General features: G+C 51.5%; 1 protein-coding gene across 1 annotated transcript in view; it reads left to right on the top strand.

The window, feature by feature from the left end:
- The window catches only part of IQGAP3 (IQ motif containing GTPase activating protein 3), a 36,140-nt gene extending 23,746 nt beyond the window's left edge, over positions 1-12,394 (top strand). Inside the window, exons 26-37 of the mRNA XM_032792128.2 lie at positions 32-172; positions 1,337-1,421; positions 1,884-2,116; positions 5,136-5,268; positions 5,747-5,849; positions 7,202-7,349; positions 7,644-7,731; positions 8,759-8,971; positions 9,571-9,737; positions 10,216-10,317; positions 10,827-10,935; positions 11,954-12,394. Of these exons, the coding sequence (XP_032648019.2) occupies positions 32-172; positions 1,337-1,421; positions 1,884-2,116; positions 5,136-5,268; positions 5,747-5,849; positions 7,202-7,349; positions 7,644-7,731; positions 8,759-8,971; positions 9,571-9,737; positions 10,216-10,317; positions 10,827-10,935; positions 11,954-12,067 (1,636 nt within the window). The 3' untranslated portion in view covers positions 12,068-12,394. The remainder of the gene's footprint in view (positions 1-31; positions 173-1,336; positions 1,422-1,883; positions 2,117-5,135; positions 5,269-5,746; positions 5,850-7,201; positions 7,350-7,643; positions 7,732-8,758; positions 8,972-9,570; positions 9,738-10,215; positions 10,318-10,826; positions 10,936-11,953) is intronic.
- Positions 12,395-12,627: the final 233 nt, after the last annotated feature.

The following is a 12,627-nucleotide window of genomic DNA, read 5'->3' as shown; positions in this document are numbered from 1 at the left end:
ACGCTTAAGGGTATCTTTCTTCTGTCCACAGCAAGTTTCCATATGATGTTAGCCCCGAGCAGGCCCTGAGCCACCCCGAGGTTCAGCGTCGGCTGGACATCTCCATCCGCAACCTCCTGGCAGTGACGGACAAGTTCCTCTCTGCCATCACCTCTTCCGTGGACAAAATTCCGTAGGTAGCCCTGGGCCTGTCTGTTACAGCTGGTGAGGCAGCGTGGCTTACTGGAGAGGGTACTGGGCTGGGAGCTAGAGTTTTACTCACAGCCCCTGACTTGCTATATGACCTGGCGTGAGTCATGTCACTGCTCTGTGCCTCAGTTTCCCCATGTGTAAAGCAGGGATGACAGTCCCGACCTTCCTCCATGGAGCACTCAGACCTACAGAGGAAAGGGGTCAGGCAGGATTCTTTGTGCTAGTTTAATTAATTAATGCCAAAGGTGCTTTCAAGGAAGAACGTATCTAGCGAGCCTTGTGGGAGGCGTTTCCTGCTGCAGGTGTCATCTCGCTGATGCAGAAGTGGGGTGTGGGTCTGTTTTGACTCATTTGCCTTTCCTGGAGTGTGACTCTCCTTTCTACAGTTCACATCCCAGTAATGGACGGGGAGCATTTCCTTCAGAGAAGGAGTGGGATCTAGCTGTTCAAATGTGGGACTGGGAGTTGGAGAGACCTGGGCTTCCTCCTTGCCCAACCTTGGGCAAATCATGCCTCGGTTTTCCCCCTCCTCCCAATTTGTAAAATGGAGATAATACTTTGGGTAATACTCTGCACCTCCATATGCAAGAGGGTGGTGCCAAGGAGATGACCTAAGAGACAGCAGAGGGCTTTGAGAGCTCTCGGAGAGGCTGCCGGGTGGTGTATGGCACCACAGGCTGGCCTGACGTGCAGGAAGATGCCCCCATTTAAGCAAGGTCTGGCCCAGGGAGAGCAGGGCCTGGCTTGGGGCTTTGTTGGCAGTGGAGACATCACTTATACCAAGTCATTGTGTGTGTTGCGGTGCCGGGGCACCCCAGTCATGGCCCAGGACCCCACGGTGCTAGATGCTGCACAAACACAGACCAAAGACACCAACGCGCTTTGGAGCAGATTTTTAATGGGGAGGGTAATTGGCCATTAGAACAACTGGGCTAGGGATGCGTTGGATTTCCCCCAGCGGCTCAAGACTGGATAGCTTTCCCACAGATCTGCTGTCCTGGGCTGGATTCAGGAACCATTGGGAGAGGTTGTGTAGGGGGCCAGACTAGATGATCGTTAACGGGCTCTGGCCTTAGTACATGTGACTCTAAGCCGCTGGTTGACCTCTGCCCATGTGATGAGCCTCTTCTCTGATTTCTCTTAGCTACGGGATGCGTTACGTGGCCAAAGTCCTAAAGACGTCCCTGGCTGAGAAATTCCCAACCGCTGGCGAGGAGGATATCTGCAAGGTGCGTAGAGGAGGTAGATAGCTGGGCAAGGTGACAGCAGCAAGGTCTCTGTAGCTGGCTGCCTCTAAACATCAAGACTAGAGAGGCATTGGATAGCTGTCCTGCCCTCCCCTGGTATTCCATCAGAGGGGCAGTGTGGCCTAGGGGGTCTGGATTCCAGTTATACTCTGTGGCCTTGGGCAAGTCACATACCTGCTCTGTGCTTCCATTTTCCCATCTGTGTAACGGAGATAATCCTAATGTAATGAACTGGCTAGAGTGTGTGCACTGCTGCCCCTTGTGGGTTGCAATCAGAACTCCTGAACTGTGTTTCATAGGCCCTGTACTGTAAAGCTGTACAGGAACCTATCAGTGTGTTATAGCCTGGAACAAACATTTAGGCAGCATCCAGACAAGACTAGAGCCCAATAAGAGCAAGGCATCATTAGTAGTAATTCCCTTTCTCTGCTCCCTGCTTTCTAGATTGTCGGGAACCTGCTCTATTACCGTTTCATGAACCCGGCTGTGGTGGCTCCGGACGGCTTCGATATCGTTGATATCTCTGCCGGCGTGGCTCTGCACCCGGAGCACCGGCGCAACCTGGGCTCCATTGCCAAGATCCTGCAGCATGCAGCGGCCAATAAGATGTTCGAGGGGGAAAACGGCCATCTGGGGGTGGTGAACCAGTACCTGGAAGAAACCCACTCTAAGTTCAGGTTAGTGCCATGTTGTGGCAGTTGTAGCCACGGTCCCATTGCGCTACGTGCTGTACGTACATGTAGCGAGACTGCTCCGATCCCCTAAAGAGTTTAATTGAAACAAACAAGGCCGACATGAGCTATTATTCATCCCTCTTTCGCAAATGGGGAAACTGAGGCCCACAGAGACAAGGAGACTTGCTGAGTCTCCTGCAGGGAGTCAATGGCAGCGCTGGGAACAGAATCCACGTCTCTTAAATTCTAAGCTAAGGTCTCAACCATAAGGCCAGGCTTCCTTTGGCTAGTGCTGCTGCAAAGCTGGGGTAACAGCAAAGCTTAATTGAGTTTTGAGAGCAGCCGCCTTCTTAGCTAGGGACATGGGTGGAAAAGAGGATCGACACTTAGGAACTGGCCCTTTGTTCTGTGTTTTTACAGCAGGCAGCACCCTGGGGTCCTGGTCCGTGGCTCAGGCTTCAAGGCACTTTGACAAGAAATTAAAAAAAATCACTCCCCTCATTCCTATTAAACAGATCTAGCTACACCAGTAAAAGCATAGTGTGGACTCTGTTATACCGGAATGCCTGTACAGTAGAATCTCAGGGTTATGAAACCTCGGGAATGTTTGTAACTCGGAACAAAACGGGATGGTTGTTCTTTCCAAAGTTTACAACTATACATTGACTTAATAGAGAATTGAAACATTACTAGGCAGAGGGAAAAATGCTGCTTTCCTTTGATATTTTTAGCAGTTCACGTTTAGCACAATGCTGTACTGTATTTTCTTTTTTTGGGTCTCTGCTGTTGCCTGATTGTATCCTTTCAATACTAGATGTGGGGTGTGGTTGACTGGTGGGTTTGTAACTCTGAGGTTCTACTGTACTTAGATTGGCATAATTTGTTAGCTCCCCAAGCCTGCATGACTCTCCAGTCTACGCTCCTTTCTACCGGTAACTATATCCATACTAGTTGGGGTTGTATCACTTTAAATCGCCCAGTACAATGAAAGCAACAAAACGTTCCTAGTGTAGACAAGGCCTTGGTCTGATCCCAGTTCAGCTCTAAATTAATATAGACACACACACACAGTGCGAGATCCCATTGCAATGATGCCTCCTCTGTGCTGTCCTATTTAAACTCTCCCTGAAGAAAGTCAAAACTCTGTGCAACTCTTTCCCCTCGCCCCTTCTCCTCCCCAGTCCTCTGTCATTTCTAGCATTTGGCAACAGTTGAGAGAGTAATTAGCATGTGCCCCTTCGGTACATCAGGATTCAATAAGCAGATCAGAGTAAAAACGAATGTACAATGATTAAACAGCATTCCTGGCACTCCCCTCAGCCCCAGTGAATAAATTAGTCCGTAATTAAAAACCTTTTAGGCACTTAGAAGAATGCATATGTTTGCTTCTCCACCTTGTTCTCCGGGGGATCAGCTGATGGACTTGGCTAATGCTGCAGCTTGTGAAGCAGAAGAGAAGTGGCAGAGGGTCTATCTGTATGGGGAGCAGCACAGAGCTACTGTCCCAGGCTGAGGCCTGAAATTGACCAGGGTTGATTTACTATTTGTATTGGAGTGTCACTTAGGGGGCTCGGTCCTGAACAAGCCCCCACAGTGCCTGGTGTCGCACAGACACAGAACGAAATGCCCATCCCTGCCCCCAAAAGTGTCAGATCTCTAGGATTTGCTGGAAGGGGCCCAATCCTGTGAGGTGCTCAGTCAGCAACCTCAATTCCATGACTCCAGTGGGCGACTGAGGGAAGATGGCACTAGAAGTGGGAGCTGTGTGCCCTTAAAGGGGCAGGAGAGGGTGATGCAGGATATGGTAACGCAACAGCGCTCCTGGCTTTCGTGCCTAGTTGCATGGTGAGTTCGAGCCTGTTTGGGTGCTCAAAAGCACATGCACTGGCTAACGCATCACAGAAACCCACATGTAGGCGGTAAGTTGATACCGTACGTACACCCTCGCTATAACGAACTGCCGGGGAGCTAAACCATTTGTTCGTTAGAGCCAGGGGATCGTTCTAGGGAAAGTGTCCTGCTGAGAGGTGTGGGGAGGAGGGGGGATGGCGGTGGCTGACACCTCGAGCCCAGCAGCAGGAGCTACTCTGGCCCTGGGGCAGCAGCAGGCTCAAGGTACAATCCAGGAACCAGGTTCTCTTAGCGCAAGATTTGTACAGACCCTCTGCGACTTACGCAAGCGTCCGCTCCGATACGCCTTGTGTCACTCGAATTTTGCGTGAGTCGGAAACATATACCTGACCATTACGCCAAAAAAACCCACCAAAAACAAAACCCCCTCCCTAGCTCTAGCTTACGGAACTTTTTCCGTAAGTGCGGATTTGCGCAAGTCGGGTTTGCGTAACTCAGCGGGCGTCTGTAATTGTGAAGGGCGTCGTGCCCCGGGTGTTCTGTACTGTACTGCAATCAGGGCATGTAGACAGTCCGGAGCTAGCGTGAGTAACAACAGCAGTAAAGCTGCAGCTAATCCGCTGCGTTCCCCGAGTGGACCTGTACAACTCCTGCTACCGCGGCTTCACTGCTGTTTTTACTTGAGCTAGCGAGATCCAAGTGAGCTCGGGTATATCTACATGTGTTGCGCTCGCACCTTTTGATTGCAGTGTAGACATCCCCTGTGTAAGCCCCCAGCCAAATGTACCGTACGGCATGATGGGTGCATAGCCTGCAGCCAGGAATGCCGTGCTCGCCAGCCTGGGATCCAGCTAGCCCAGCATCACGTCTCAAAGTGCGACCTGGGCCAAGGAAGATACAAAAAAACGCGTAGCTTTGGGATAAGCTGCTGCATGCTCAGCAGCTGTTGCTTCCCGTCACTGGATCAATAAAACATTGCAGTGAAATTTCCTACAGTATCATTCCTGCTTTACCCCCCTGAGGATACAGAAGACAGAGGCCCGACTTGAGGCTGCTCAACACAGGCAGGTCCTGTGGTTCTCTCTAGTTCCCCAGCCTGTTCCTTACTCGCCCTAAATCTTGGACTGGATTCAGCAGTCACGGAAGGGATACTTCCCCCATTTCCTCCTAGGAAGTTCATCTGTGCTGCCTGTTCCGTCCCTGAGCCGGAAGAAAGGTTTAATGTGGATGAGTACTCGGAGATGGTAGCTGTGGCCAAGCCAGTCATCTACATCACAGTGGCGGAGCTCATTAACACCCACAAGGTAAAGGGGCCTGAAACCTACCGTCCGGAAAGGATTCTGCGTCTGCTTTGCACCCTTTGCCACGGTCGGGAGGGGAAGGAGGGCTCACGCTGGTGCCCATCACCATAAAGGACCCAAAACTTGGACTCAGCAACCCAATCAGTACCTGCAACAAGTGCTGAGGGTGGGGTCAGAAAACAAACCCATTTGCCCCCTCTCCCCACCCGAGGCGGGTCAGCTCTGCTCCTGCCCGTGGGCGTTCCCTGCTCCTGCCAGTTACTGCCACCTCGCCACAGCAGGACAGTGCCGAGGCATCTCAGCGTGCTCTTTTCTGAACCGCTTTCTAATTCTGCAATCTCCTTTTTGACGTGGGGTGAGCAGTGCACGTGCTGTATTCCAGACAAGGCCTTGGTTTATATAATGGTGGGGCGCTTGCTGTCTGGAATATGGTTTTTAATCTCATTCCTTTTGTGTTCTGCACCTCCCTCTGGTGATGTAGCTGTTACTAGAGCATCAGGACTCCATTTCGCCCGATCACAAGGACCCCCTGCATGAGCTTCTGGAAGACCTTGATGAGCTGCCTACCGTCCAGTCTCTAATAGGTACGTGGAGACCCCTTGTAAGTTTCAAGCCCGCCCCTCCCCTCCTGTCTTCTTGCAAGTGAACATATATTGCCTGTTACCACCTCTGAAAGTAGCCTGGCTAAATTCCATTCATCTGGGCCAAGCAATTTACTTTAAGCGAGTAACTAGTGTTGCCACCTCCTTTAGGTTTTTGTTTTTCCCTTAAATCCTCAACCTCTGAAGTCATGCTACTGATAGAACCTCCACTCACGTTCTTTTTAGAAAACTAAGCTTCTAGTCCTCGTAGTTGCAGGAAAAAGCTTGAAAACATGACCTGTGGGCATTATGATCGGGGGGCAGGGTGGAGACAAGCAAAGAGAATCCTATTTATATGTTAGATCTTCTGATTTTTTTTAAGCCTATTTTGTGGGTTTTTGACTGTGTGAGGGTGGGCAGTACTGTCGCATCCGTTTGTTTCTCATCCTTATGGTCAAGTTGGGAGAGTCCATTACTTATTTCTATGATGTTCAGAGTTATTACATTTCCTCCTTTTGATCTGGGAGGATTACTGATTAACAAGGAATAAGATGGCACGAGGTACCACTCAGTGGGATGGTTTCAGAGTAGTAGCCATGTTAGTCTGTATCAGCAAAAAGAACAAGGAGTCCTTGTGGCACCTTAGAGACTAACAAATTTATTTGGGCATAAGCTTTCGTGGGCGAAAACCCACTTCATCGGATGCATGCAGTATGCAGTGGAAAATACAGTTGAAACACACACACACACACACACACACACACACACACACACACACACACACGTTGTTGCCATCCTAACTAGAACGAGAGTAATCAGTTAAGGTGGGCTATTATCGGCAGGAGGAAAAAAACTTTTGTAGTGATAATCAAGATGGCCCATTTCCAACAGTTGATAAGAAGGTATGAGTAACAGTAGGGGAAAAAATTAGCATGGGGAAATAGTTTTCCTTTGTGTAATGGCCCATCCACTCCCAGTCTTCATTCAAGCCTAATTTAATGGTGTCCAGTTTGTAAATTAATTCTAATTCATCAGTTTCTCGTTGGCATCTGTTTTGAAGTTTTTCTTTGTTGGAGTATTGTGAATTTTTGGTCTGTAATCGAGTGACCAGGGAGGTTGAAGTGTTCTCTGACTGGTTTTTGAATGTTATAATTCTTGACGTCTGATTTGATGTGGGATGGTTTATTGATCAAAGCCTCAGGTTTGCAATCAGAAGCACAGAGGGGCTCAGATTGATTTACCCTGCAAGCAGCAGTGGCAGGGTGTCGTGTAGAACCCAGATCTCCCCCACTCCGGCTCTGATCACCCTTCTCTCTGATGAATGGCCAAGTAGCTACTCTTCTTTGGCCTTGCAGGAGAGAGCGCTCCGAATCCGGGCGATGGTAGCCCCGAGCAAGCGCTGACCCAGCTCGGGAAGCAGGAGGTCTCGCTTACCCTCACCAACAAGTTCGATGCAGTGGAGGCCAGTAGCGAGGAGGCGGATACAAGGAGCTTGCTGCTGAGGTGAGAGCAGCCCTCTGAATGTGGCAATCCAGCAAGTCCGTGGCGTGTCCTTTGAAAGGGACTGTGACCCAAGGAATTCAGTGAAGCTTTTCTGACACTCAGAAGCCAAGCCAGTAAAGGGCCATCTTGGTCTGGAGTCCTGGCTTTGCTCTATGTTTAAATGTCTTGGTAGTGGCATTTGCAAGGAAATCTTCCGCTGTTTGGCTCATCGCCTTGAGGCTAACTAGCTCAACCCACCCCCCTCCTCCGCAGCCCCCAAAACGGGTAACTTGTGCTTCCTTTCTTTTGTTTTAGCACCAAACAGATGCTAGTGGATGTGATCCAGTCCCAGCCAGGGGATTCCCTCCTGGAGATCTTACGAACAGCTGCATCAGAGGATCAGGTGGGGTGGAGAACAGCAGAGAAGGGTTGGCCAGCAGTGGTGATGTTGGGAGCTGAGTGAATCGCAGGCCTGTCTTAAGCAGGAGGTGTTTGTTAAAGACAACTGCTATACATAACAAACAGGCTTTCACCCCAGCTTGAGTCTCAGCTTTGCTTCCTTTGTTTACCAGGGGCTAACACCCTGCCTGGAGCTTGCTACAGCACACAGTGCCATCGACTGGCTGACATATATACTGCAAGCACACATCATTGCCAAGGAGAGGCGCTTAACTGGAGCATATAGCACAAGTGTGGCTGCCCCATAGCACCCCCTGATAATTGTGTGTGGTGGTGCTGCAGGCACTCCCGGCCTAAATTTCTTCCTCCAAGGTGGGCCCCTTCAGCCTTCCGCACACAAGCTCGAGTTGATGCCCTGGCTTAGCTCTCCAGCCAAGTCACTGACTAAAACTTAACCCCTTCCGGGGTAACAAGTCAGAACAAAAAGTTGTTCTACCCCACTTGGGCTTTTCTTCAGCCCGCCTTCCGGGCTCCCTATGCACTCTGGGATAGAGCCGAGTCCCCTGCTTCTTCCACACCCTATCAGGGCCTTCCCCAGGAGCCCAGCACATTCTCAGCCCTCTCCTGAGGCCCAGCTGTTTATCGGCCTGTCACCTGAGCTCAGTTAATCCCACTTAGGCTGGAAGGCAGCTAATTATGGCTCAGAGGCGAATAATTGAACCGGGCTGGCCAGTGGCCTCCTGGTCTTTGAAAGGGGCAGGCCAGCCTGTTACAATTGCACCCTGGCGCGGGAGCATTGTTGAGTCCTTCGGCCCACGTGTGCCCCACCCAGTCTGAGAAGCCGGAGTTCACTCTGCTCAGGGAGGGACGTAGTTCTCTCTTGCCTGAGGCTCGTGCGTGTGCGTGGTTGCTTGGGGGCTGACTTCCTGTGCTCTCCCCGGGGCCTCCAAGTCTCAAAACCTGCTTCCGGGGATGTTCCCACAGGTGCCACCTTGATGGAATAAATGTTCCCCCTCTCTCTCTCTCTCTAGGAAGCCTTCCATCACCACCAGATGCACAGACGGGCCCTGCGCGAGGCTCAGACCCCGGACAGGTTGAAACGCAACCGCTCCCTGGCTGGCAACAGCCAGCTCTCCATGGAAGAGAAGAAGCGGAAAGTGATCCGGAACCTGCGGCGCTTGGAGAGCCTGGGGGTGGTGGACTCGGCCAATCAGTACCAGGAGATCATCAATGAGATGGCCAAGGTACCACGCCCTGTAGCCTGCCCCGGCTTGGAGAACCTAGGAGAAGGCCAGGAGACTGGGAACAGGCTCAATAATAGGATAAGCCGAAGGTGTTGGATGCACGGAGTCCATTAATACTGGAAGGGCTCAGTTCAGATGGGAGCCAAATTAATCGCTAGGGTGGACAGACAGACAGAGGGCTCCAGCAGACAAACTCCTTGTGTGACCTTGGATGAGGATTAAAGACACTGATTGTTACTGTCGCATCTGAGCGTTGCACAAAGTTCACGTTTGATACTGATCTGTCCAACAGAGCTACTAGGGGCAGCTAGTGTTGGAGGGGCGGAGGCATTCAGGGGCCAAATGGAATTGTTCAGTGGGCCTGATCTGGCCCATAGGCGGCCACTCGGAACATTCCTGTAAGTGCCTGAAAGGGAATCCGATGCTTTAAGCCCCATGGTCCTTATCTTGTTCCCAGAATCCGGCTGGTGTTCAGCTTGCGGTCAGCTATGTAACCACGCAGGAGTCGCCGTGATTCTCACTTCGGTAAACTGGCACAAGGCAAGGGGTTTTCCAGCTGGCTGTTTGTTTTTTGTTTTTCATCCCTGCCCGTGCTCCAGGATATTCGCAATCAGCGGCGTTACCGGCAGCACCGCAAGGGAGAGCTAGTGAAACTGCGGCAGACCCTCCACGGCCTCAACTCCAAGACCTCGTTTTATGAGGAGCAAATCGACTATTACAATCAGTATATCCGGATGTGTCTGGACAACCTGGCTGCCAACAGCAAGTACGTTGAGCTATGTATGGGCCGGAAAAGAGCTCAAAGCTGTAACTGCCAACACTTATGCAGGATAAGCCAGAGGGTAACTGAATGTCATGCTTCATAGCATGAGATGATCAGGGGTCAGGAAGGAATTCTTCTTCACTCTGTATGTAGCATTACATCCCTTTTAGTTAACCTCATAAGCCTTCTTGCTAGTTGGCCTCCTCTTTTCATCCAGCACTTACTTCCTCTCTTGGCTCAAGAGCCTTCTCCCCTGCCTCCCTTTAATCTGGAAACCCCTCTGTGCCTCTCCCCACCTCACTGACTTCCCCCCTCTGGCCCTACTGGAGATCTGACTCGTAGGTCCAGATCTGTGAGTCGGATGAGTCAGTGTAAGCGAGACTCTACGTTTATCGCATACCAGGCAGGCTACTGCGTGACTTCATTTCAGCCCCCAGCGTTCTCTGCTTCTAACCCCCCACCAATTCCTTTTTCTTTTAAGGCTCAACGGGAAAAGCAAGAAGCAGCAGTCTCTGCACTACACAGCGGCGCGGCTCTTTGAGAAAGGCGTGTTGCTGGAGATAGAAGACCTGCCTGTCAGCCAGTAAGTAGCCTCACCGCCACCAGTGCTGCTCCAGTCTAAAAGCTGCCCCAGTCCAACAGCCACTCAGTTAGCTGCCCATGTGATAAGACCTGGTCATCTCAGCCTGGCTCTGCTCACTTCCCCTTTGCTGACAGTCTCAGCCTAGAGGCTGTGAGTCAGAGGGGCCTTGGGCAGGGCAGTGTAAGAGGGGAAAATTATTTGAGCTGGCCAAAAAATGAGCAATTGAGAGAATCTCACATGCTTTCTTGCTCTAAGTCTGGTTGTTAGAATGTACTCCTTGTGAAGCAAGTATAATCTATCCCACTGTACAACAGCAAACAGAGTGAAGGCTACGGAGCTGATCAGCAGCAGAAGGTGGGACTAGAACTCAGGAGTCCTGATTCCCAGCCCCCCACCCCTCTGTAACCATTAAGCAACACTCCTCTTCCAGAAAGGGAATAGAACCCAAGCATCCAGGTGCTGCTGTCTCAGCCTTTCCGTTGCCCTCGTTTAACTCTCTCCCCTTCCAGGTTCCGGAATGTGATTTTCGACATCATTCCGTGTGGGGAAGCTGGCAAGTTCCAGGTGAAGGCCAAATTTATGGGGATCGACATGGAGAAGTTCCAGCTCCACTATCAGGTAGGGAACCAGCCCTGGTGCCTTCACCCATGGGGATGCTTCTGTGCTGAGCATAACAGCAGCACAGAACAGAGGTGGAGTCAATGCACCAAGCTGTGGTTGGAGTTCAGAGGTGACACAGCTACATTTTTAACTCTGGCCGTCCAAGAGGTGTGCATTACATAGACCCCTAAGGGTTAATGTCATGGTTGGAGCAGGGGACTGGATAGACCCCAGGAGTCCTGGCTTAGGCCATATGCTCTACCCACTAGACCACACTCCCTTCCCAAGCCAGGAACATAAATTAGGGTTTGGCTCCTGATAGGAGAGATCAGTCTGGTGCTTGGAGCAGGAGACCTGTAATCTCCCTAGATCTATTCTTGACAGTGCAGCTAGCTTGCTCCATAGACTGTGACGTACCTTCTCCACTGGGCGCCAGTATCCCTGGGAATGCAAACCCAGCAGGCAGTTAGCTTTGACCCGTCCCCCCCCACCCTCCCCGCCCCAGGGGATCCCAGCCAGGGAGCTCTGAATAGTGAGGCTGATGAGATGTCTGCCTAGAATTCTTAATTTATACCAGAGTAAACACCCCTAGGGAGGAAGAGTGCTTGGAGCAGGGAACTGGTTGATAAGATTCCTGGGTTCTCTAATCCCAGCTCTGGAAGGGAGCGTGATCTAGTGGTTAGAGCGGGGGGCCAGGACTCCTGGGTTCTATATTCCCAGCTTTGTCACTGACTGTCTGTGCACGTTGCTTCCCCTCTGCCTCAGTTTCCCCATCTGTAAAATGGGGGATAATCCCTACCGCTGACGGGGGTGTTGGGAGACTGAACGTTCATCCACTGCTCAGAGAGCGTGGGATGCAGCTGGCTATAGAATCCCAGCATGATGTGCCAACAGCAGCTCTAAAGGAGCTGAGGGAAGGATCCAGAGCTCCTGGAAGTCAAGGGAAAGTTTCTCCCTTGACCACCAGGGGCATTGGCTTGGGCTCTACCAAAGACTTTCTCCCTCCCAGTCACCAGTGGGACTTTCTCCCTCCCAGGATCTGCTGCAGCTTCAGTACGAAGGTGTGGCCGTCATGAAGCTCTTCAACAAGGCCAAAGTCAACGTCAACCTGCTCATTTTCCTCCTCAACAAGAAGTTCTGCAGGAAGTAGCTGCGGGGTAGGATGGGGGGGAGGGAGGGAATCTGCCAAAGAGATTTCAGGGACAGAATCCAGCTTCTGAATGGTACCTTGCTAAGGAGGGGGAAGACTACAGAGCCGGAGCCATTGCCGTTAACTCTCTTGTGCCCAGAACTGGCACACTCGAGCTCTTCTGCATCAAGCTGTATCTTGTTGCTTTGGCGGTTGAATCTGGATCCCAGCATACACGTGGGGGGTGAGGGGGAGATGCTTGTGCCTCCCCTATTCAGGGGCTGGCGCATGCTCGGGCAGAGGGCAGAGCACCCCTTACAGCTGTCCTTTTTGTTGCAATGGTCCCTAGGGGGCGTTGCAATGGTCCCTAGGGGGCTTTGCAGTGGTCTAGAATGACTGGTGTGTAGGTCTGCCCCATCTGCCTGCCCCCTTGCAGCTGCGGGGCTTATGGCTGATCTGGAGTCCCTTTGCAGCAATCGAGCGGGTGCCCCAGGGTCTGACTCCTCAGAGCCTTATCCATGCTGCTGCTGCTGCTGCTGCAACTAGATAGGAAACACTATTACTCCGAGCTGCCGCACACT

The sequence above is a fragment of the Chelonoidis abingdonii genome, chromosome 11 (genome assembly GCF_003597395.2).
Source record: "Chelonoidis abingdonii isolate Lonesome George chromosome 11, CheloAbing_2.0, whole genome shotgun sequence".
NCBI classification, from domain to species: Eukaryota; Metazoa; Chordata; order Testudines; family Testudinidae; genus Chelonoidis; species Chelonoidis abingdonii.
The sequence above is the reverse complement of the archived record's forward strand: the minus strand, read 5'-3'. Positions and strand labels throughout refer to the sequence as shown.